The 19754-nt window shown below is 49.8% G+C and overlaps 2 protein-coding genes across 7 annotated transcripts in view; one reads left to right on the top strand and one right to left on the bottom strand.

Moving 5' to 3' along the window:
- Positions 1–3776: 3776 nt before the first annotated feature.
- Positions 3777–13094, bottom strand: LOC120375578 (T-cell surface glycoprotein CD3 delta chain-like). Its single transcript, XM_039496279.1, has 6 exons — positions 12825–13094; positions 11168–11197; positions 8308–8493; positions 7191–7322; positions 6093–6136; positions 3777–4168 (listed from the first exon to the last, which is right to left on the bottom strand). The coding sequence occupies exons 1-6, from the start codon at positions 12877–12879 to the stop codon at positions 4106–4108; spliced, it is 510 nt and encodes a 169-aa protein (XP_039352213.1). The 5' UTR covers positions 12880–13094; the 3' UTR covers positions 3777–4105.
- Positions 13095–15733: 2639 nt separating this feature from the next.
- Positions 15734–19754, top strand: part of UBE4A (ubiquitination factor E4A) — a 30517-nt gene continuing 26496 nt past the window's right edge. For 2 of the 6 annotated variants that reach the window (XM_039496278.1, XM_039496273.1), the window contains exons 1-3: positions 15996–16368; positions 16748–16990; positions 18545–18706. In XM_039496278.1, coding sequence (XP_039352212.1) covers positions 18586–18706 — 121 coding nt within the window. In that variant the 5' untranslated portion in view covers positions 15996–16368; positions 16748–16990; positions 18545–18585. Of the gene's footprint in view, positions 15883–15995; positions 16369–16390; positions 16991–18544; positions 18707–19754 lie in introns of those variants that run through there. The other 4 variants (XM_039496276.1, XM_039496277.1, XM_039496275.1 and 1 more) reach the window with 4 other exon arrangements.

Below are 19754 nucleotides of genomic sequence, written 5' to 3'. Positions count from 1 at the left end.
CGAGCCTCGGCTCAGTGTGCTTGGCCTGGAGGATGTGGTTACAGAGGCAGGCACAGCTGGGTTTACCTTGCAAGCCCTACATGTCAAGAGGAGAGAGTTTGCAAGCAAGAGCCAAACAGAACCACCCCCACACAGCCCCCATGAAACCCCCAGGGCCAGGTTCACCGCTGGTCTAAATGGGTGTCACTCTACTGAAGTCAATGCAGTAGCGAAGTTATTGACCTCAGCCCCCTGGTGCAGCTGCATTGCCATGGCTGGGCTCAGACCAGGGCTGTGATTCATTGCACAGCCCAGCCAGGAACAGCTGCTCTGGATGTACAGTGGGTCAGGTCCTGCTTCCAGCCGTACCCATGTGCTCAAACTGCCTTCCCCAGGGCTGCCAGCATGAGTAACCATCATCTTCCCCACTTGTCAGCTCACTGCAGTGTCTCCACACAGCTATCTACAAACCTACACGGCCCTGTCTCCTCACTTGGCTGCACGTGTGCCTACAAACGTCGTCTGGCCTCCTAAGGCCAGAATTGCACAGAGAAAACCACAGTGCCATAAAGAGGCCAATAAGGGAGCTGATCCTTTCAGAGCTGCCCGGTTTCTCCATGCCCCGCAGTACCAGGCTCACTCCTGGACGGAGTTACAGACACAGAGCAGGTCTGCAGTGGGTGACCGAAGTCTCTTCCCAAAGCATGGGATGGTCTCAAGAGCTGTGATTTTGCCTCGACCATTTTTGCTCCCTCTCTGGCACAAGCAGGGCAGCTGAATGTGGCCCCCAACTTAGGGACCAATAACATTTGAATCCTGCCACTTACTAGTAAATCGCATCCACTTACCCCACAATAATAGCACTTCACGCCTGGCATTTTGGTCTCATGTCTGTCTCCTACACTAGCTCTAATGGCTCCATATAATTACCCACCTATCACTGTGTGGTAATTACATGAGCCGCTATGTGATCCTAGAACAGCCAAATTAACATAGGGGCATTTCCTCCATGTTAATACAGCTAGCAGCTCTCTGGTGCTCACTAAAATGTGTCACCCAAATTCTTAGAAAGCCAGGAGGAGACCACGACTCACAGGTGCCTGCGACCCGCACAGAGAGGGTGACCTGGTTTCTGAGGTTTTTAACTGCTTGCTGCTCCCATCTGTTACTTGCCACCCATTCTGCCCAGACCTTGAGACCTGCAATAACGGATGGTTCTATTCAAGGGCGGGGCCTTTGGATGGAGAGGACCCCAGGGAACTGGGGCAGTCAGAGCTGTTGCTGAGCAGCAGTGTTCCAGTAACTGTAGCCAATAGGAGAGATGGAAAAGGCTTCACAGGTTACATCCAATGCATCGCATGGCGGAGGCATGTCTGTCAGTCCAGACGCTGCGTTCTACGGGCATGCAGAAAACTAACCCCTGGGACATTAAGGAGCCCTCCCATCAGATCCTGAGACACAGGCCTCCCTAGGAGGGCCAAGGAATCTGCCTATCCCTGCTTCATACGCCATTGGGTGCTTTTGGGAAGGAGGAGAAAGGCACTTATGAACCCTTAGCATTTCCCTGACCAGGCAGCACAATTCCCTCCCCTGCTCATGTCCTTTCCCCGCTGCATGTGTGGCAAGTGGGACAGGAACTGTCTGCGCTGATGGTTAAAGAGGCCCTGCTAACATGAGGCCTGTGTGTTCCAGGCTGCTTTCCAAAGGCCAACACGTACAGACGTCGCGGGAGTGCAGGTGCTGGGACTCAGCTGCTTTCTGCTCCATCACTCGGTACCTTTTGTTCTCTAGCCTCAGGCTCTCGACCCTTTGGCCAGAAGTCAGTAATCGTGTCACAAGAGCAATGAACCTTCCCCAAGAACAGGCAACTGGGAGGTTAAACAACTGCTCCAGGCAGGCAGGCAGGCATCCCTGCTGCACCTGCTCCTGGGATCCTAGAGAAATCCCCAAGACTCCGACTGGCTCTAACCCGGCAGGAGAGCTCTGAAGGGGGCACGCTGCTCAGGAACCTAACTGCCCCAGCTGGGCCCCCAGACGGTGCCGGGGGAGGATACAAACCAGCCAGGGGGTGGATCTAACGATGTGCACACAGGACACTGACTCTGGACTCAGGCCAGCGCTGCTCGTCTCCTGCTCTGAGGAAGCACCGCGGTGGGTTCATGCTGCACTGACCAGCCCATCAGTCACCTCCGCTCGCTGCCCAGACAAACCCCAGCCCATTCCGCCCCTTCACCACAGCCCACAAAGAGTCGGGCCAGAATGCAGGAAACAGGCCTCTGCTCAAGCAGACGGGGCCCTGGGCAGGGGTTTCCCTGTGACTGATGCAGGGGAGGCAAACCTGGCTTCTGCTCTGACACCCCAGTGGCCTTGGCGTCAGCCCTCTACCCCTCAGTTTCCCTATCAGTAGAATGGGGCTGACAGCCCTTGCCCACCTGAAGCACTGCACTATTATTTAGGGTCACAGAGGGCAGAACTCAGCCCCACCTCAGAAGAACCCCCCCATCCCAGACTGACAACTGGGCCGCCACTCGTAATCATCCCCTGAGAGGCAGGGCTGGAGGGGGGCAGCCCCACACCCCAAGAGCTTGAGTCTGCTTTGCGGCCTGTCCCTTTGGCAGCGCCCCTCTGGTGACAGAAACAAAAGGGCCTGGCTAGGGGTTACCCTCTGTGGGCAATGGGAGGAGCAGGCTGACCAGCAGCGTCCCCAGAGCCCCCTAAGGTGGAGGGGGGCTGAGCGGACTTGGCTCGCTTTGCGCCATCATCCCTGCGTGCTGATGGCGAGTGCTCTGCCCTGCCCCCCTCATGCACGATCAGCTCCTATGCAGCTTGTTTTGCTCCGAGCTCTTGCTGTTTCCATTTCCTCCTCGGTCACAGCAGAGCCGTATCTGATCTTGGGGAGAGCTTGCGTCAGCCACCTCCAGCAGCAGCACGCCCAGCTCAAAGCATCTCCAGGTTTAGTGCTGATGGTTTGCCACCAAGCGATCAGGCCGGCTCGCAGCCTGGGTGTGTGCTGGGGGAAGGGACTGGCCGTCGGGGCCTTGGCGGCTTCAGGCGGAAGCAGAAACTTGCACATGTAAAACCAAATCTATTTTGGTACAAACAACTCCCCCAGGCCCAGTCAGATCACAGGGGGTGGAGGGGCTGTCCTGGACGTTGCAGCCCTCTGATGGAAGATGCTGCAGGAGGCCCAGGTGTTACTAACACTCACAAGAGCTGTGCCAGGGCATGAGCAGGCCTAGGTGTATCATTAGGGGAGCAGCGTGGAACAAGCTGCTGCTGTGTGGTGGGTGCCGGGGGAAGGGGGGGTGATGATATTCTCCCCTCTCAGAGCATTTCTCTCTCTCTCCCCCCCACCCAAGGATTTATGAAGATTAAACCCCCGCAAGGTGGATCAATATCATCAGCCCCCAACGCACAGAAACAAAAGGCAAATGACTTGCCCATGTTCTCCCAGCGCTAGGAATGGGAACCTGGGCTCTGGCTTCCAGCCTTTGATGAGCCACAATGCCACCCTTCCTGCCACAGGCACTCGCAGGCAGTTTATATGGGTGTCTCTGCCCTCCCCGGCCTCAGTGTTTTCCTCCCACGCAATGTTAAAAACAACCAACCGCTAGCACGGCGCAGCTAGTCTCCACACCCAGCAGGGTGGGCTCAGGGCCAGGCAGAAGCCCCCCACCAGTTCGGCTTGTTGCACTCAGGAAGGGCCCATTACTGATCACATGGGGTCATGTCAGACAGGACCCTCCATCAGCTGCAGGCCTGCCTGCAATGGCGACCCTGGAATCAGGACAGCTAGGTAGGATTCTGCTCCTCTCACCAGCCTGGGCAAAGCCTCTTTATTGCCAAAGCAAAAGCATCACAAAGAGCAGAGAGCACTACGAGCACCCTTGGCACTGCAGGGAGCCAGAGGGATTTCAGACAAGCAGGGCCCAGGATCACCTGCGAGCAGAGATCATCCACTTCTTAGACACATTAGTGAGATGCCCATCACCATGGTTTCTGGCACCAAGCTGCAGCGTGAAGGCTTTGTGGGCTGCTTCAAAGGTGGCAGGATTCCCCAGTATTGTTGGTTCCCATGTGGAAAGCGACAGGATAAAGGGCCAAGGGTTCCAGGTGCTCTCTGTTGTCATTTGCGGGTCCTGGTAACTCCTAGGCGGCTGTACTGCTCATTGTCCCGCTCACCAAGGGGCTAGGAGGAAGGGAGAAGGTAAGGCTGCTTTTTAAAGTGTTTCTCTGCTATTGAGGATCATACACTGCACCCACCACTGTGGTACTTGACCTCAGGAGCTGGGAGCCTGGGTTCTGATAGGATAAATGGGTACAGACAGCACCTCCCATATCCTCTGCATTCAAAGCTTCAGTATGAAACAGGCAGCCTCAAAACAGAGGAGATGTTGCCTGCACCCACATATCACAACCCAGCCACTGAGTTCCCAGCGAGCAGGACCTTCTGATGAGCAGAGTTACTGATCTCAGAACCAGCGGGGAGGAGGCAGCCAGCCAGTGCTCGTTTCACACCATTACCTGGTCGGCTCACCTCTCCATATGCTAGCTCATCTTACTGTTGCTGGCCTTTCCCTGCTCTCTCCTGCAGTGCTGGGGCAGAGTAGCGGGCACCAGTTTTGGGTTTGGGGCGGTGGGGGGGAAGCAAAATAAAATTATACAGGCATGTAAGCATGCGGACTCACCCCTGCGGCGCCTGTTCCAGGAATTAGCTCTCCAGCCTGCGGAGTACCCTCCGCTGCCTCTTGGCCCCCCGTGTCCCTCCCAGGACCCCAGTGCCCCTTTATCTGGGGTGCTGCCCCCAGAAGTAACCCCTTTCTCTCAGGGTCTCCCCTCCCTAGGAAACCCCCACCCACTATCCCCACCACGCCTCAGTATCAGGCTACTGCCAGTCATTGTCTAGCCCCACGGCCTGGGGCAGGCTGCAGTATCAGCCTTTCCTCACTGGCAAGGAAGGTTTGGACCTGCTGCCTTGGCCTACCCCTGGGCTGCCCTCTGCAACCCCCAGTATCTGTTAGCCCAATGCTAGGCCACAGCCTGGGACTTTCCAGGCTAGAGCTCCCCAACTCCTCTGCCTTTCCCCAGCCCTGCTCCCCTCAGGTACCCTGTGTCCAGCTTCCTGCAGACAGGCCCTTCTCCCTCTACAGACAGAGTGAAACTGCCTGGGTCACTGGCTCACAGCTTTTTATAGGGGCCAGCTGGGCCTGATTGGGGCATGGCCCCAGCTAAGCCTACTTTCCCCCAATCAGCCCAGGCGTCTTGCCCCAGCCCCAGCCCCCTCCTGGGCTGTTTTAAGCCCTGAAGGGCAGGAGCAGGTAACCAACCTGATACATGGCAAATTAATCAGCCTGTGCACCCCTGGGGCTCAGTGCCCTACATATGTCTGGGGGGAGCCTGTGCCTGGGTGTGTCTGTGATGCTCCTAGACAGGTACTTGGGTGCGTACTGCTGCTGTAGCCCTTCCTGCCCTCCTGCATTCACTGCCGCAGGCGCCCTGCACAGATCAGCCTATTTCCGTGAGAAGGCAGGTATTTAATCTCCGCCTGAAAGTGAGAGAGTGAGGGAGGAGCGCCTGGGGCTCAACCCTCAGGAGGTTGGCACTGTGCGTAAGCAGCCAGCGAGGCACTCCCCGGGTATCGGGGAAATCCCCACGCAGCCAGCACTCTGTGGGGTGCTGGAACTAGGGGTGCAGCAGCACCCCCGGCTTGGCGGGGTTTCCCTCACACACAGGGTTTGCAGTCTGGTTCAATGGCTCTCAGCACCCCCACTGTATGAGCTGTTCCAACGCCGCTGGCGCCCTGTTCCAGCTGCAGGGCAGGAGGTGGGAAGGGGCACGGCCACAGGGCGTCCCAGCTGCAGCGTGTGCACTGGGGCCAGCTGCTCCAGGATGATCATTACACCAGGCAAAGTGGAGGTGCAGCAAGAGCAAGTCAGGCCCCCCACACTTCCAGTCACCCTGGGGGCAGCGTTTTACACCTGCTCTGTACAGATCTAAATCACTAGCCACGCCCGGGGCCTCTCCAGGTCCTGAGCGATCCCTCCATGCACCAGTCCGGATTTCCGAGCACTGAGTGATGGGAAAGGCTGACCCAGCGACCACTCGTCACTCACCTGGTAGAGCTGCTCATTGGCGATCAGGTTCTGTCGGTCAGAAGCTAAGATAAATCAAGCAAAGGTCAGTGGAAGCTCGGCGGGAGGGCAGCATTTTCAAATGACCCCAAGTGGTGATTTTCTCTCCCCCACTCTGCAGCTTGTACCACCACTTACACCTGCACAGCACAAGGTCCTAGCATTTCACACCCACTCCACACTTCCTGTGCACGGGTGGTAACAGCGACACCAGGTGCAGGGCAGCGGGCCCAGGGCCCCTCTCTGCTCTCTATGGACAGCTGGGAACACACGTTGCTTTTGCTAAGCATAGAGCTTCGTTTACACTAGGCCTGTTCTGCTAAAATTTCACTTATTGCTGCCACTGGTTCAGCCCCGCCAGTGGGGGCGCTGTTGTCAAGAAGGAACCAACATCTACTGGTGTCACTGGGTCAATAACATGGTGCTTAAAATGCTGAGAGCTTCAGGAGCCCTGTCTACACTAGGGCTCCCACTGTCCCGACTACTGGAGAACTAAGCTAGCAGCAGCAAAGGTGGGAAACTATTTGCACAAAAGCCAAATGGAGGCATTCCCTTGAGGTTTACCCTGATGTCTCTGCCCAAAATTTCACCTCTCCCCAACTGCAATCTGTGCTGGCTGCTGCCCTTCACTCCAGGTATGGCTCTGTTCCCTCATGCTGACTACGCAGTTTGTAAAGTTATGCGAATTTGTGAGGAAGTTATAGAGAATCAGCCCAGAGGTGGGTGTTCTACAAAATAGTGTCTCCTGCTGCTGTCCCCTTGCTCAGGCAGATACCCACACTCACAGATGACAGTCTCCCATAGCAACATGCAGACACACCCTCACACTCCCTCCCTCTGGGCTGACATGCATTCCTTGAGTCATGCATGTAGGTGTCACGTAGGGGCTCCAGGCACCAACCCAGCATCATGTGGGTGAGTGTGATGGAAAGACCCCAGGGATACTGCACAGCGAGTCCTGGCCGACCAGCCATCCTTCATCCTGGTGTTAGTGGAGATGACCAGACACTCCCTGTCCCTGCACTGGGCAGCAGAGAAACTCCTCCCCTGAGCTGCACAGAGGGGCCTCCTCCGTCTCACCTCGTAAGTGACGGCCACTCTCTTGGCTGGTGATGCAGTACACGGCGATTGCCAGGAAGACCGTGGCGATGACATCAGCTACCACGATCCCCGAGATGGTGGCTGCATCCAGCTCGATGCAATTCTGGCACACTGCAAAGCCACAGACACAACACAGAGAACTGAGAATGGGGCACAACCCTCCACACCCACCCACCTCCTACACATCCAGCTCAGTGGCACAGGCAGCAAGCCAGCAGGAGAGCCCCGGAGGATTTCTTTGTTCCCACTACAAAGCCCCTTTGCCGCCCAGTTAGAAATATAACCCCCCTAACACACACACACACCCACACCTCCGCTCTCCCACCTCCAAGGCCCCACTCAGCCAAAGGCAACTGGACAGGACCCGTGAGGGAGCCTACCAATGCAACGCTGACCAAACAGAACGGTCACTGCTCAGCAACTCCCATTCCCCAACCAAGGCAGGGCTTGGCGCACCCAGCCCAGGGTGCCTGCTCAGAGCAACCGGTGGCGGAGTGCAAAGTTGGGATAGGGCAGGGAGCAGGGTCCCTGGTGTGTCAGGGCAGAGCACTAGCTCCTCCTGAGCCACAGGGCCAGCCCAGAATGAGCTGCAAAATGGGTGTGGAGTGAGTCAGCTCAGCAATCATGCATGTGTGCATGTCGATCCAGGAACCACCCATGCAAACAGGCACAAGTGCACATCTTGGTGCCTGCTGCCCGGGGGCCAGTTTTGAACACCGGGGCCCCCGTGCCACTGCCAGTCCCAGTCTGAGCGTGCTGAGACTTCTGGCTGAGCACTGAAAGTTAGAGTTCAGAGGTGGAAGAGCCCAAGCAGATCATCCAGCCTCCTCCCTCCCCTACTGGGCCAATGCAGGATGGTTCCTTACAAGACACGCAGCCTGTGGGGAAAATTTGGGGACAAAGAAACACACACATCTGCCACTGCTGCAGCTTTACAGAGAGCCAGTGGAGAAATGGCAGGTGTGTTTCACAGAACATTTAAAAAACTTTAATTTCCAGAACAGGGCCATTTTTTCATAAAAAAAATTTTTTAGAATTAAAAATTCGAGCCAGCTCTAGTTTTATAGACCAGAGGCAAACAGACTGGTGAACATACTTCGGAAATACACCTGTACAGAATATCCAACAGTGCACTCATAAACTCCTCTCGGGTCGCCCGTTTCTGCACCCAGATTCAACTCTGTGCTGTCTTCGTTTATAGAAGCTCCATCTTTCCGCCACTTTACATCAGTTGAGTTGCACTTCAGGACTACGTCATGGCCACGTATTTCCACTTTCAAATCTGCAGTAAAACAAAAATGAAGGCTGGGAGGTGACAGATACAAAGAAGCCCAGAGGTTGAGTTGTCATCAGTAACCTAGGTTCAGAACTCAGGTTTCTTACACAGGCACTTAGAAAGGAGCCATTTCCCAGTGAGACAGAGATAGAAACCCCTGAATAAAGGTGTTCTCACTGAGAAAATATCCGTGATAATACAGTGATAGGTATAATATTCAGGAATACAATTCAGTTTATAGTTAGATAGATACAGATATCTATAACCGTTGATTATATTAACAATTAATAATGTTGTTATATTGTCAATTATTAGCAATAAATAACTCTGGGCCTGATTCTGCCAACTCAACTCCTGGGAGCAGTCCTATTCGCCCCTATGGAGCTAGTGATGGTCGGAATAAGCTGTACATCCATAAGAAGTGTTTGTAAGATCAGGTCCTTAATTAGCAGCATCTAATATAATTATATATTATATTAATATAATACTGCAACTGACATTTTATCAGGGAGATTTTCAGTCATGCAGAGAATAATTGGGCCCAGAATCCTTTAACCTGCAGTAAATTCTGGCTGTGGATGTGAGGCCCTGATCCTGCACACTATGCACAGGCTGAATGGTAAGTGAAAGGGTTTGCAGATTCAGGCTATTAATAATTAGTGATGGCGGCTGGAATTTTGTAACAAGTTTTTAAAGTAAAAATGGTGGGGAGATCAGCCAAACCAGTTAGCGAAAGATAGTTCTGTGGTCAGCTCTGTAACTGGTGAGCAAATTTAACTGAAAGCTGATTACAATGAAAACTGTGTAAAATTCACAAAATGAGTTTCCCATGGGGGCAGGGTTGAGACCAGGGGGGTCACTCCCCAGCCTTCAGAACACAAAATAAAGATTGTTGTTGTTTGAGCACTGACAATGAGAGCAGCGCAGCTCATACTGCAAAGCCTCGGCAACACAGACACAGCTGAGAATTTGGATTACACCCCCCCTCAACTCACACACATCCCGTTTTTCAGTCAGCTCCAGTCTAGGTGTCTAATTCCTGTACCTGTTTGGGTTTGTAAATCAGATAGTTCCGTGTCCGCTAGTTGCACACTCAATTGTCACCAGTTCAAAAACGCAGCCATAATTATTTGGAGGTGCAAAATCTTGACTGCACAAAGATAGGCTGGCTTGAGGTCTGTCCCTATATTTATATATGTATCATTAACCGCTTATATTAAGGTTGCAATTATATTCTAAATTATTATGAGAGAAATACATTTTATGCTAAAATAATTATTAATCAATAGCTGAATGGATATTAAACTGCCTGGGGTGGGGACTCTGTTCCCTTGTCTGTGCCCAGAAATCCATGCTTAAAGAAAATAATGATAATTTCATGTTTAAAAGAGCTCAGAAAGAGGCTTTGAGGAACTACATGAACAATTAAAGCTAATATTGAATAATAACAATAAATTAACAAATAATTGCTACTAATAAAGCAATATCAAAAGGTAAGCGCAAACTAGACATGCAGTTAAAGGGACAGCTTCAACTCAAGAATCTCACTTCTCTATGGAGCTTTATTCACCTCAGTGACTGCAGCTGGAGAAGAGAAAAGATACTTTCTCTCTCTGATTTTGAGTTTACAGTGTTTGAAGTCAATGAGGTCCTGTGTGAACGTAGTGGGCTCATCGCAGGGTCGGAGCCTTAATGGTCTGTTTTGCCTCTTCATGAGTCTTTCACGTGGCAACAGGGGCAGAAGTGGCCCAAACAGCTTCATTCTGCAGTCCAGTGCTTTTCCTGTTAATTGCACTGATTACCACAATGTTGGGCCTGGTTCTGACTTCACCTGCATCAGTTTTGCCCTGGAGGAACTTTGCTGACTTCAGTGGTGCTATTACTGATCCGCACTGGGGCGATCAGGGATCAGAAGCGAGACCTTTACATTTGTCGTTGGACCAGTTTGGCCAATTGTCAGTTCTTGGTTTCCCCACTGGAGAACTGAGAGCGATTTGTCCATCAGCCTCATGGTGACAATTCACACACTGGACTGGATTCCGAGGCCTCCTATCCCGTGAGTGAGGAACTGGCTCTTTTCCATTATTTGCTTTTCCTGCTCTAAGCTGCTGCCTAGTATTACCCCACACCCACCCTCAGGGAGGCAGTTCTGAGAGTCATGGGCCCAATCCTGCTTCCAGCGAAGCCAACAAAAGTGATGCCATCAACATCACTGGGGGCAGGATAGGGCCTAATGTGAATCGAGGTGCAGTCAGTCCTACTGCAAGGCAGGCTGGGCTTGTAACAGGCACTACACAGGCCAGTAAGTCACCGTAATGGGCTGACCTCACTGTACGTGTCTCTTGTAATGAGCTTTCTTTCCCTGGGACATGAATCCATCCCCCTCTATTCAAAACGATTACTATGGAAGTGAGCGTGCTGCACAGGTGGAAGGTACAATAGTGACCGTCCCAGAGACTGAAGCCTTGTGTTTCTCCCCAGAGCAAGCGGGGCATAAACAGTGACCACCTGTGCTCCCTCCAAGTCCCCCTCCCTCCCCAGTGACCTCTAATACAAACACGGGATGCAGAGTCCTGGCTGCCACGGTTATCTGTGAAACAGCCACCCTCTGTGACCTTCAAGAGCAAAACGTCTCCTCCATCCAACCCTGACCAAAATGAGTTCTGTAGGGTTTTTTTACCTTCAGCTTTAGAGTCTTGTGTGACCACACCTGAGGGGAAAAAGAAAAAATGTAATTTAGAAGTGCCACAAACCCTCCTGCTTCAAGGAATAACGACAGGACACAGGAAGAAACCGGCCAGTCTGAGAGAGAGGATACAGGGCGATCTGGGCCCCTGCTCAGACCAGGCCTGGAAAGTCCTATGTTCCTGATTCCGTTTAGTTATAAAGGCCAACATTTTCAAAAGTAGCCACAAATTTTCAGTGTCTGATTTGAGCTCCCTGGGGCCTGATTTGTAGCAGTGCTGAGTACCCACACTTCCAACTGAAATTAATGGGAGCTGTGGATACTAAATCAGGCTTAGGTTGGCTGAAACTGGGCACCCAAAAATTGAGTCACCCAAATGCATTGGCCGTGTTTTAAAATGTAGGCTTTCATGATTCTAGAACTCACTACCCAATCGGTGCAATGGAGACCAACTCCATCATTGCAGCTAACGGCTCAGCAATCCACTCAAACTTTTTTCCAGGGCTGGGTTTACTGGAAGGAGCATGCCAAGGTTTTTTGGAGTAGGGGAAATCTATTTATATGGTAATAAGGAACTATTTGTTTTTAATCTTTGTATGTGCACTTAGAGCTGGTCAAACATATGTATTCTATAAGTCAGATGAAATAAAATGCAGATGTCTCTTCAAACTCAAACATATAAACACACTTTGCACAAATCAAAGATACAAATATTAATTAATCTAATTAATTTGAAATCACCTTTAATCTTTACCTGCACTCAGCAGAGGTGCTAAATCTTAAAATTTCACCATCCTTTGGGATGCGTTCAGCAATCATGTCCCACGTTAGGGCCATGAACAAGAACGGATAACACAAAGGGGCAAAACATACCCAACGCACACTCTGTGCAATTCCTCTGACTGGAATAGTGTGTCATTTAGGGCACAATGTGGCCCAGAGTTCCATTAACACCAACAAAACACATCACATACCTACTGAATACGTCTGAAGAGAAGTGAGGCTGCATTAGGCAAAAAACACTTGGGGGAAAGGATTGCTTCCCTTTGCTATATGTATGCACTGTCCAGTGAGCTCTACAAACTATATAATATTAACACAGATTAAAACATTGTATGGCTTATTTGCCTAAAATGATCCAACGCAGTATGGTACAAGGCTGCTTCAAACAATTAATCTTGGTCACAGTATTTGAGTTTGTCTCACAGAGTATTTAAAGCAATCACGTTTTAGTTACTTGCCAAACTGAACTATATCACCACATGGTCTTTCCCCGCCTTAAACTTTGTAAGTGAGCTTAATGTTCATGGAAAGTACAAACAGTAGAAATGGAAAAGACCCATTAGGTCTTCTTGAGTCCATCTCCCAGCCAAAAAACAACCTTCAAAACCAAATCTATATAAAACAGATAAGAATTTATTTCTTAATAAGGAACCAACAAGATGTGTGCCAGCCCTAACTCTCACAGTTTTGCCTGCCTGTCTGTCTATCTGGCTATACACTTTCCCCCTCCATTTATTTGTCTGTGTTTAGTCTTACAGATTCTTAGCGCCTTATGGCAGGGACTGTCTTTACAGCACTGAACACATTTGGGGCATTATGGTAATAAAATAGTAATTAATTATTAATAATGCAGGATTGAATATCTTACCTTTGATGATAAATCCGACCATTATTAAACTGACCAGAATCCCATGTCTCCCCATGGTCCTTTTCCTTAACACTAAAATGCAACTGCAGTTATTTCCTCACTAGTGTAGGAAAAATTACGGTACTTCACCCAGTTAAAAATATACATATATATATATAATATTAAAGCTCTCTTTTCTAAACAGCAGAGAGATGTGAAACCAGTATCAAGAGCCTTTTCAGATGTTGGCAACAGGAAGCCTAGGGGTGGAAGCCTCTGTCTTCTTTCCCCTAAGAACGTCAGCTTAAAGACGTCAGGGTTGGTTGTTTCGCGGTCGCCAAAGTTGCTGCCAACACAGATCAGAATACAGTATTCAGCTGCATATAAAAGGTTCTCCCACTAAAAACAAAGAAGGAAAATTAGCCATATTGCAGCTAACTTCTTTAGGTCCAAATCACACCCAATGGGCATTTTCTCAAGTATAGGATGAGCTGAATTACACAAGAGTACTGTAAAAAAACTGTAGCCACCTCAGACTTCAGGGTTAATACCCAGCCCAGCCACTCCAACTTTCTCATCTGTAGTAGGGATAGAGTTCAGGTCCTGCTGCTCCAAAAGCACAGACTAGAAGGGAGCTAAAGGAGAACTGCTGTTAGAAGCAGGGGTATAACTTATGACAAGCAGCAGCAGTTGCTACTGTATCCAGCACCTGGGAATGGTGCAGATGCACACTAGCTAGCTCATACAATGTTTTGGTGGTATCTACACATGCACATGATTAACTTGGTCCTTTGGCTTTAGGATTACTGTAGCCATTTCCCACCAAACGTGTTTGCTTTAATGTTATCGTTGCCCACTTGTGTGTTCAGCAGTGATTCCCAAGAAAGCCCTTTGCAGGAATATCCATAGATTCATAGGCTAAATAGGATCACTGTGATCATCTACTCTGACCTCCTGTGTAACAGGCCAGAGAACCTCCCCCCAAATAATGACTGTTTGAACTAGAATATATTTCAGAAAAACATCCAGTCTCGACTTTAAAATGGCCAGTGATGGAGAATCCACCACGATCCTTGGTAAGTTGCTCTAATAGTTAATTACCCTCACTATTCAAAATGTACATCTTATTTCCAGTCTGAATTTGTCTGGCTTCAACTTCCACATGCTGGATCTTGTTATAACTTCGTCTCCTAGACTGAGCAGCCCATTATAAATATTTGCTCCCTGTGTAGGTACTTCCAGTCTGTGAGCAAGTCACCCCTTAATCTTCTCTTTGTTAAAATGAATAAACTGAGCTCTTTGACTCCATTAATATAAGGCAGGTTTTCTAATCTTTTAATCATTCCCGTGGTTTGTCTCTGACCCCTCTCCAATTTATCAACATCCTTCTTGAATTGTTGACACCAGAACTGGACACAGTACTCCAGCAGTGTCACACCAGTGCCAAATACAGAGGAAATATTGTTTGTGACCAGCTTACCAAGAGATCCCCATTACTATGCATCAGTGATGTGTTCTCTTCATTATTTACCACTCCCCCATCGTTGTCTCATCTGAAAACTTTATCGGTGATTTTATGTTTTCGTTCAGGTCACTGATAAGAAACGATCCCTGCAGGACTCCAGTAGGAACATACAATATTGAAGGCCAGGTTCTTCTCACTGCTCCTGTGATTCCCAGGCATCATGTCTGTGTCTCCAAATGAACAGAATACCTACTTATTTGCAAACCAAGCCAGTGTTTTATTAGAAGTGATTTATGTTGAAACAGTTCCACCTGGTGGGGAATCATTTTTAAACCAGAGAGTGAGAACTCTGTGAAAGCACTGTACAGGACTTTCCCTCTGTCCTTTTCAGCTGCTACATAGTTATTAAAAAAAAGAATCAGTTTGTGCAGGTGATCTCAGCTTTGACAAGCTAAAACAATCTGTGTGAGGTCAGTACTTTGAAGCAAGTCTGTTAAAGGAAAACCCATGTACTATAGAAAATCGGATTTGTGATTAGTTCTGTATGTGGTCTCTGAGACCTAAATACTTAAGAGAACCCACTGATCCAGCATAGTACTAGGAGATGCTGGGCTGAGTTTCTAAAACGAAGGACCAGATTTGCAAAGCTATTTAGGCACCTAAAAATGCAGCTAGTGAATCCTAGTGGGATTTTCAAAAGTGCCTAAGCACCTAATTTCCAATGGCTGCCTAAATACCTTTAAAAATCTAGCCCTAAGTGACAGGGACCTTACCACATGAGATTATTAGTGATACCTTGCCACACTGCAATGGTAACTGCTGTCCTTGTTGAAGTACAACTCAGGGTGCCTAGTGGTGTGTATAAGGGATCCATAACCAGACAGATATACAGAGTTCACAAAGCCCTTTGCATGAAGAGTGATTTATAACTAGGGTCCTACCAAATTCACAGCCATGAAAAACACAAGCTTTCGAGACACACTGAACCTTTCTTCAGGAATGTTTCTGTCGCCACCACCTCCACCATTCGCTATGCTGACACAGAGCAGGGTTTTGTCAGCAGGGGTGCGTTTTCCCACACCCGACTCTGGTAGCTAAGCCGAGGTACTGAGCGCAGCCCAAGCCCTGCAGAATGGGGCAGTGCTGCTCCGCGGAGGAAAACCCCGCCCTGGCCTCGGCTCTGCTCTGGCGTGCCCGGAAGCCTGGCCCCGGACTGCATTAAGCCTGGCGTGGCAAAGGCCTGTGACAGCTTTGGCGCCCACCTATGGCCGAGCTGGGGAGAGTGTCTCCCGGGGAAGGAGCGCCCGCCCCGGGACTGAGCGCCGTGCGCTGCTTCGCCTGCCCAGGGGGCCTTCGGGACCTGCCCCTCCCGCACGCAGAGGCGGCAGCCGAGCCCGGCAGCCGCAGCCGGGGCGCGCGTTACGGAGGGGAGGAGGGGTGAGAGACGAGCGCCTGGTCCCCTCCGCCCCGCTCGCCGCCCAACACGTGGTGCCTACCCACGTGCTCCAGGCCTCCGGGCGCTTCCGGCGCTGGCCGGTGACGCGCGGCGCGGAGCAGTGACGTCTGCGCTTGCCAGCCTGAGGCTGAGCGAGAAGTGGAAGCGTCCGGGCCCCGGTAAGAAGCGGCAGCTCCGCCCCTCCCCCTCTGGCGGGCGGCCCGTGCGGCGCGGGCCTGGGGGGGGGGCGGCGCGAGCTGCGGGGCTCCCAAGGGGCGGCCTGGGGGCGGCCCAGGCCAGGCCGGGGCTCGGCTCAGGGGCCCTCTCCGGTCCCGCAGCTGTGCGAGCCGGCGGAACTACCCGCCACGGGCTGCCCGGGGCCCGCCGGATACCGGGATCTAACGGGCCATTGGCCAGGCTGGGCCGGGATGCGCCGCGCCCCCTGGGCTGAGTGACCCCAGCTGCCCCAGGGTCAGACGGGCTGGGTCGCTTCACAATTGCCCGGGTCTGTTCGCTTCCTCCGAGGCATCCGGCCCTGCCCCGTTGGAAGCCAGGACCCGGGGCTGGCAGGCTGGTTGGGCTGCCCCCGTGCGCCTGTCCTGACGGGCGGGAGCCCTGTCAGGGGTCACCGGAGAGGACCGGCCGGCTGTACTGCCATTCTGTGTGTGAGCGCACTTGCTTAGAGCGAAAGTTGGGGGGAACTAAAGTTTTCACCTACTAACGCTTGTCTCTTGGATAGTGATTTTCATCAGAGCTCAGAGGGCTTTACAAAGGATATCAGTTGCTCATCACATTCAAATACTGAATGGACTGGACTGGAAGTGCCGGTGTTACGGTTTTTGGGAGCATGATGGGAATAGTTTACCCTGCACAAATGTCCCATCCTCAGGTTCTTTGAATTGTGGGGGGGCCGTGAGGAAGAGAAGAACAGTGCAGGTGGAGAAAGTTGCATGAGCCCCACCAAATCAGATGTGTGTTTGTGGATGTGGGTAAAGCAGTGATAGAGCCTTGAATTTCACCTGTTTTGTGTCCCTGCTGTCACAGGGGCCCTGCCGAACAAAGCTGACCACAGGAGCAGCTCTCAAAGACTGTTAACTCAAGTTTCCTTCCTGTGCTTCTATGGCACTCTGCTAAACTGCAGAAGTATATGTCATCCAACACTCTGGAGCCAGTACCAATGGCTATGCTAATCTGGAGGAAATAAGGAGGAGGGAGCCACAGAATAAGAACAAAACCAAGAAAGCCCAACAGTTAGAAGCAAAGAGGAGAAGGACAGAGAGTGCTGAGGTAGATATGGGCAGGAGAGAGAGAGGTCAGAAGGAAGATGCAGCTACCTGTGATGCATGGCATGGGGAGGGCATGCCAATCTCTTTCAAGGGAGTTTACACCAGAAGAATGTTGGGTGTCACTTCTCTACAATATTGTGCTTCTGGGGTTTTCTTGGTTTTGCTCCATCTGCAAGTTGTGGCACAGGAGCTACTTTTTGGTTTGAATTAGAGCTGTTAGAGCAACACTGAGGGACTATCTGTTAGAGCAGTCATTTGAATGACATTTCACTATATAATAAATAAAACATTAGCATCTACTTTCATACATATAAACCTAAATGCTCAAATGTTTTCACTAGCTTGAATAATGTGATTTGATGCAGAACTCTGACTCCATTGAGGGGAAAGAAGGAACGCACTTAGTGCTATTGTGACTTTGAGTCCTTGAATTTTTCTGCAGGTATCAGCTGTGTAAACAGGCTGAGTAAGTTTGTCCTTTGGCTTTGCACTAGATTGACTTGTGCACAGCAGCATTCCACAAGCTGATTCATGGTCTCTTGAAATGTCTAGAAGGGGATCAATATAAATTGCTCTTTCAGTCTGACAGGGATGTTGTAGTCCAGTATAGGAACAACCAAGGCTAGTTCCTTGACTGTTCCTGATAAATGAAATACTGCCTCAGTTAAAAACCAAATCTGGCTTGCATGTGTTACAAATTAGGAAGTTATTCCATGGCAAACCAGCAAAACTCTAGGCTAAAAGTTAAGTTATTTTGCTTTCTATACTGCCTGTATTTCTGTAGGGAAAGACAGGTGGAGTGGTTTGCCAAGTGTTGCATCTGATTATTTTAATGCTCTGATGCAGAATAAATAACTTTTAGAAGAAATAGTAAGGATCAACAAATGGACTGGGCTTCCTTTCCACCATTAGCTGGCCTCTTTGGGTATTCCTGCCCCGAGTTTCCTCTACAGAATCTCTCTCCATGGTACAGCTCCCATAGTGCTGACATGGTAGGAGTGCTAGCAGACACCAGCTCCCAGCATTCTTACCAGCGATAGCCGATCTAGACAACATTGCTGTAAAAACATGTGTGTCCTGTCTCTATTAGTGTTTCCATCATAGATGTGGTTTCCCAATTAATGCTAGTGTAGGCATGGCCTTTGTCTGCAGTACTGTTTCCATGTAAGGTCACTCACTGTAATAGGTGCTAAGTTACCTTAACAAGATATGAATTTTGATAGGTACAGCTAATCATCCATAACTGAATTCCCTTACTCTTTTCAGTTTCAGTTCAATGCTTAATTTTAATGTTAAAAGGTATCATTAAACATTGAAAAAATATATCAAGGTAGAGTGCTTATGTACTCCTTCAATTTTAATAGGTGTGAAAGCAGGCATACTATTTTTAGTGATGGGTTCTTGGATGTGTAGTTAAATTGTCTTTAAATGTTGGATTCCTAGTTGAAAAAATCCTCCCCACCAAGACACTTCTGGTTTTATTTTTAAACTATAAGAATTGTAGCTGCTGCTGTTAACCATTGCTTTGTGATTGTCATACCTGTTCTTTCTTCAGCCCCTCTCCCCATGTCTGGATGGAGCACACTTTAAAGTGAAATGACAGACCAAGAGAATAACAACAGCATCTCAAGTAACCCTTTTGCAGCCCTCTTCAGCTCCCTAGCTGACGCCAAGCAGTTTGCAGCGATCCAAAAACAGCAGCTGAGGCAGCTCACTGGTAAGAGGAGGAGACCAAACAATGCAGCGCTAGTTGCAGAGGGTCTTCCCTAAAAACATGTTTGTATGGTTATCATACTCTGGTATGTGTTTACTATTCAGGTTCAGTATCATGGGCAGCTTTGGGACCATCCATAAACACGAATATTTTTCAAGCCTGGACACTTGTAGTATAGGAGCCAGGAGTCAGAATTGTCGGGTGGCCACAGTATTATTTATATGTCAATATAGCATCTTACTTTGTGCACTTGAGGCCTGATCCAAAGCCCATTGAATTCACTGGGAGTCTTGCAGTTTACTTCAGTGAGCTTTGGATCAGGCCCTAAATTGTTGAGCCAACTTTTTTGTAGTCCACTAGAAAATCTTCTTAGGGGAGAAGTCTGATCTGCATTCAGGACTGGGAGCCAGAAACACCCGAGTTCTGATCCCAGACTGAACACTGACTCTTGCTTTGACCAGGTCACTTGTGCCTTGGTTTTTGGTTTCCCCCCCACGTCCCCCCGCAGATGTGCTGAGCGCAGGGAGCTGTGGGTGCTTGGCATCAATCTTGTGCCTCCATTTGGGAATAATGATATCAACTATGTCACAGGTAGTCGTTACGAATTAATGTTCTAAGATGGACATTAGTGTATAAGGACTAAATACTATTATTTAAAGCAATACTCTTGTCTTACCACATCCGTATGGGAGTCTTTTGGGAGACAAGGCGAGAGAATGGGAAATGGTCTACACACCATTGCAGAGAGCAAGTTGCTTGGGGAAGGGTGTGGATGTCTCCTTGGCCACTCACCAACCAGTCTGAATGGGCAGGGTGACTTGTTTCTTACCCAGAGAGTGTAGTACTCTATATTATTGTGTTCTGACAGTAGGTTGTCTTTGCTTTTCAGTAGCAATTTATCTGACGTGAAAGGTTTAAGTTTTTTGTTCTAAGACTTGCACTGTTTGACAGGTGCCTATGTTCACACAGAGTCTTTTCACAGATAAATATTTTTAAATGGCACTTTGTATTCTACAAAACAAAATGCCATTGCTTCCTTAATTCTTCAGCA

This window comes from Mauremys reevesii, linkage group 12, assembly GCF_016161935.1.
Source record: "Mauremys reevesii isolate NIE-2019 linkage group 12, ASM1616193v1, whole genome shotgun sequence".
In the NCBI taxonomy this organism is placed as follows: domain Eukaryota; kingdom Metazoa; phylum Chordata; order Testudines; family Geoemydidae; genus Mauremys; species Mauremys reevesii.
Note: the sequence above shows the minus strand (reverse complement) of the source record. Positions and strands in the feature narration are given on the sequence as shown.

Excerpts from the sequence above, each read along its gene's own strand:
- LOC120375578 (XM_039496279.1), bottom strand. The coding sequence starts at position 12,879 with ATGGGGAGACATGGGATTCTGGTCAGTTTAATAATGGTCGGATTTATC. Across the intron at positions 7,323-8,307 it reads TGTACAGGTGTATTTCCGAA|TGTGCCAGAATTGCATCGAG; the intron begins GTATGTTCACCA and ends GTGGCTTTGCAG. Across the intron at positions 6,137-7,190 it reads GAGTGGCCGTCACTTACGAG|CTTCTGACCGACAGAACCTG; the intron begins GTGAGACGGAGG and ends GATTTATCTTAG.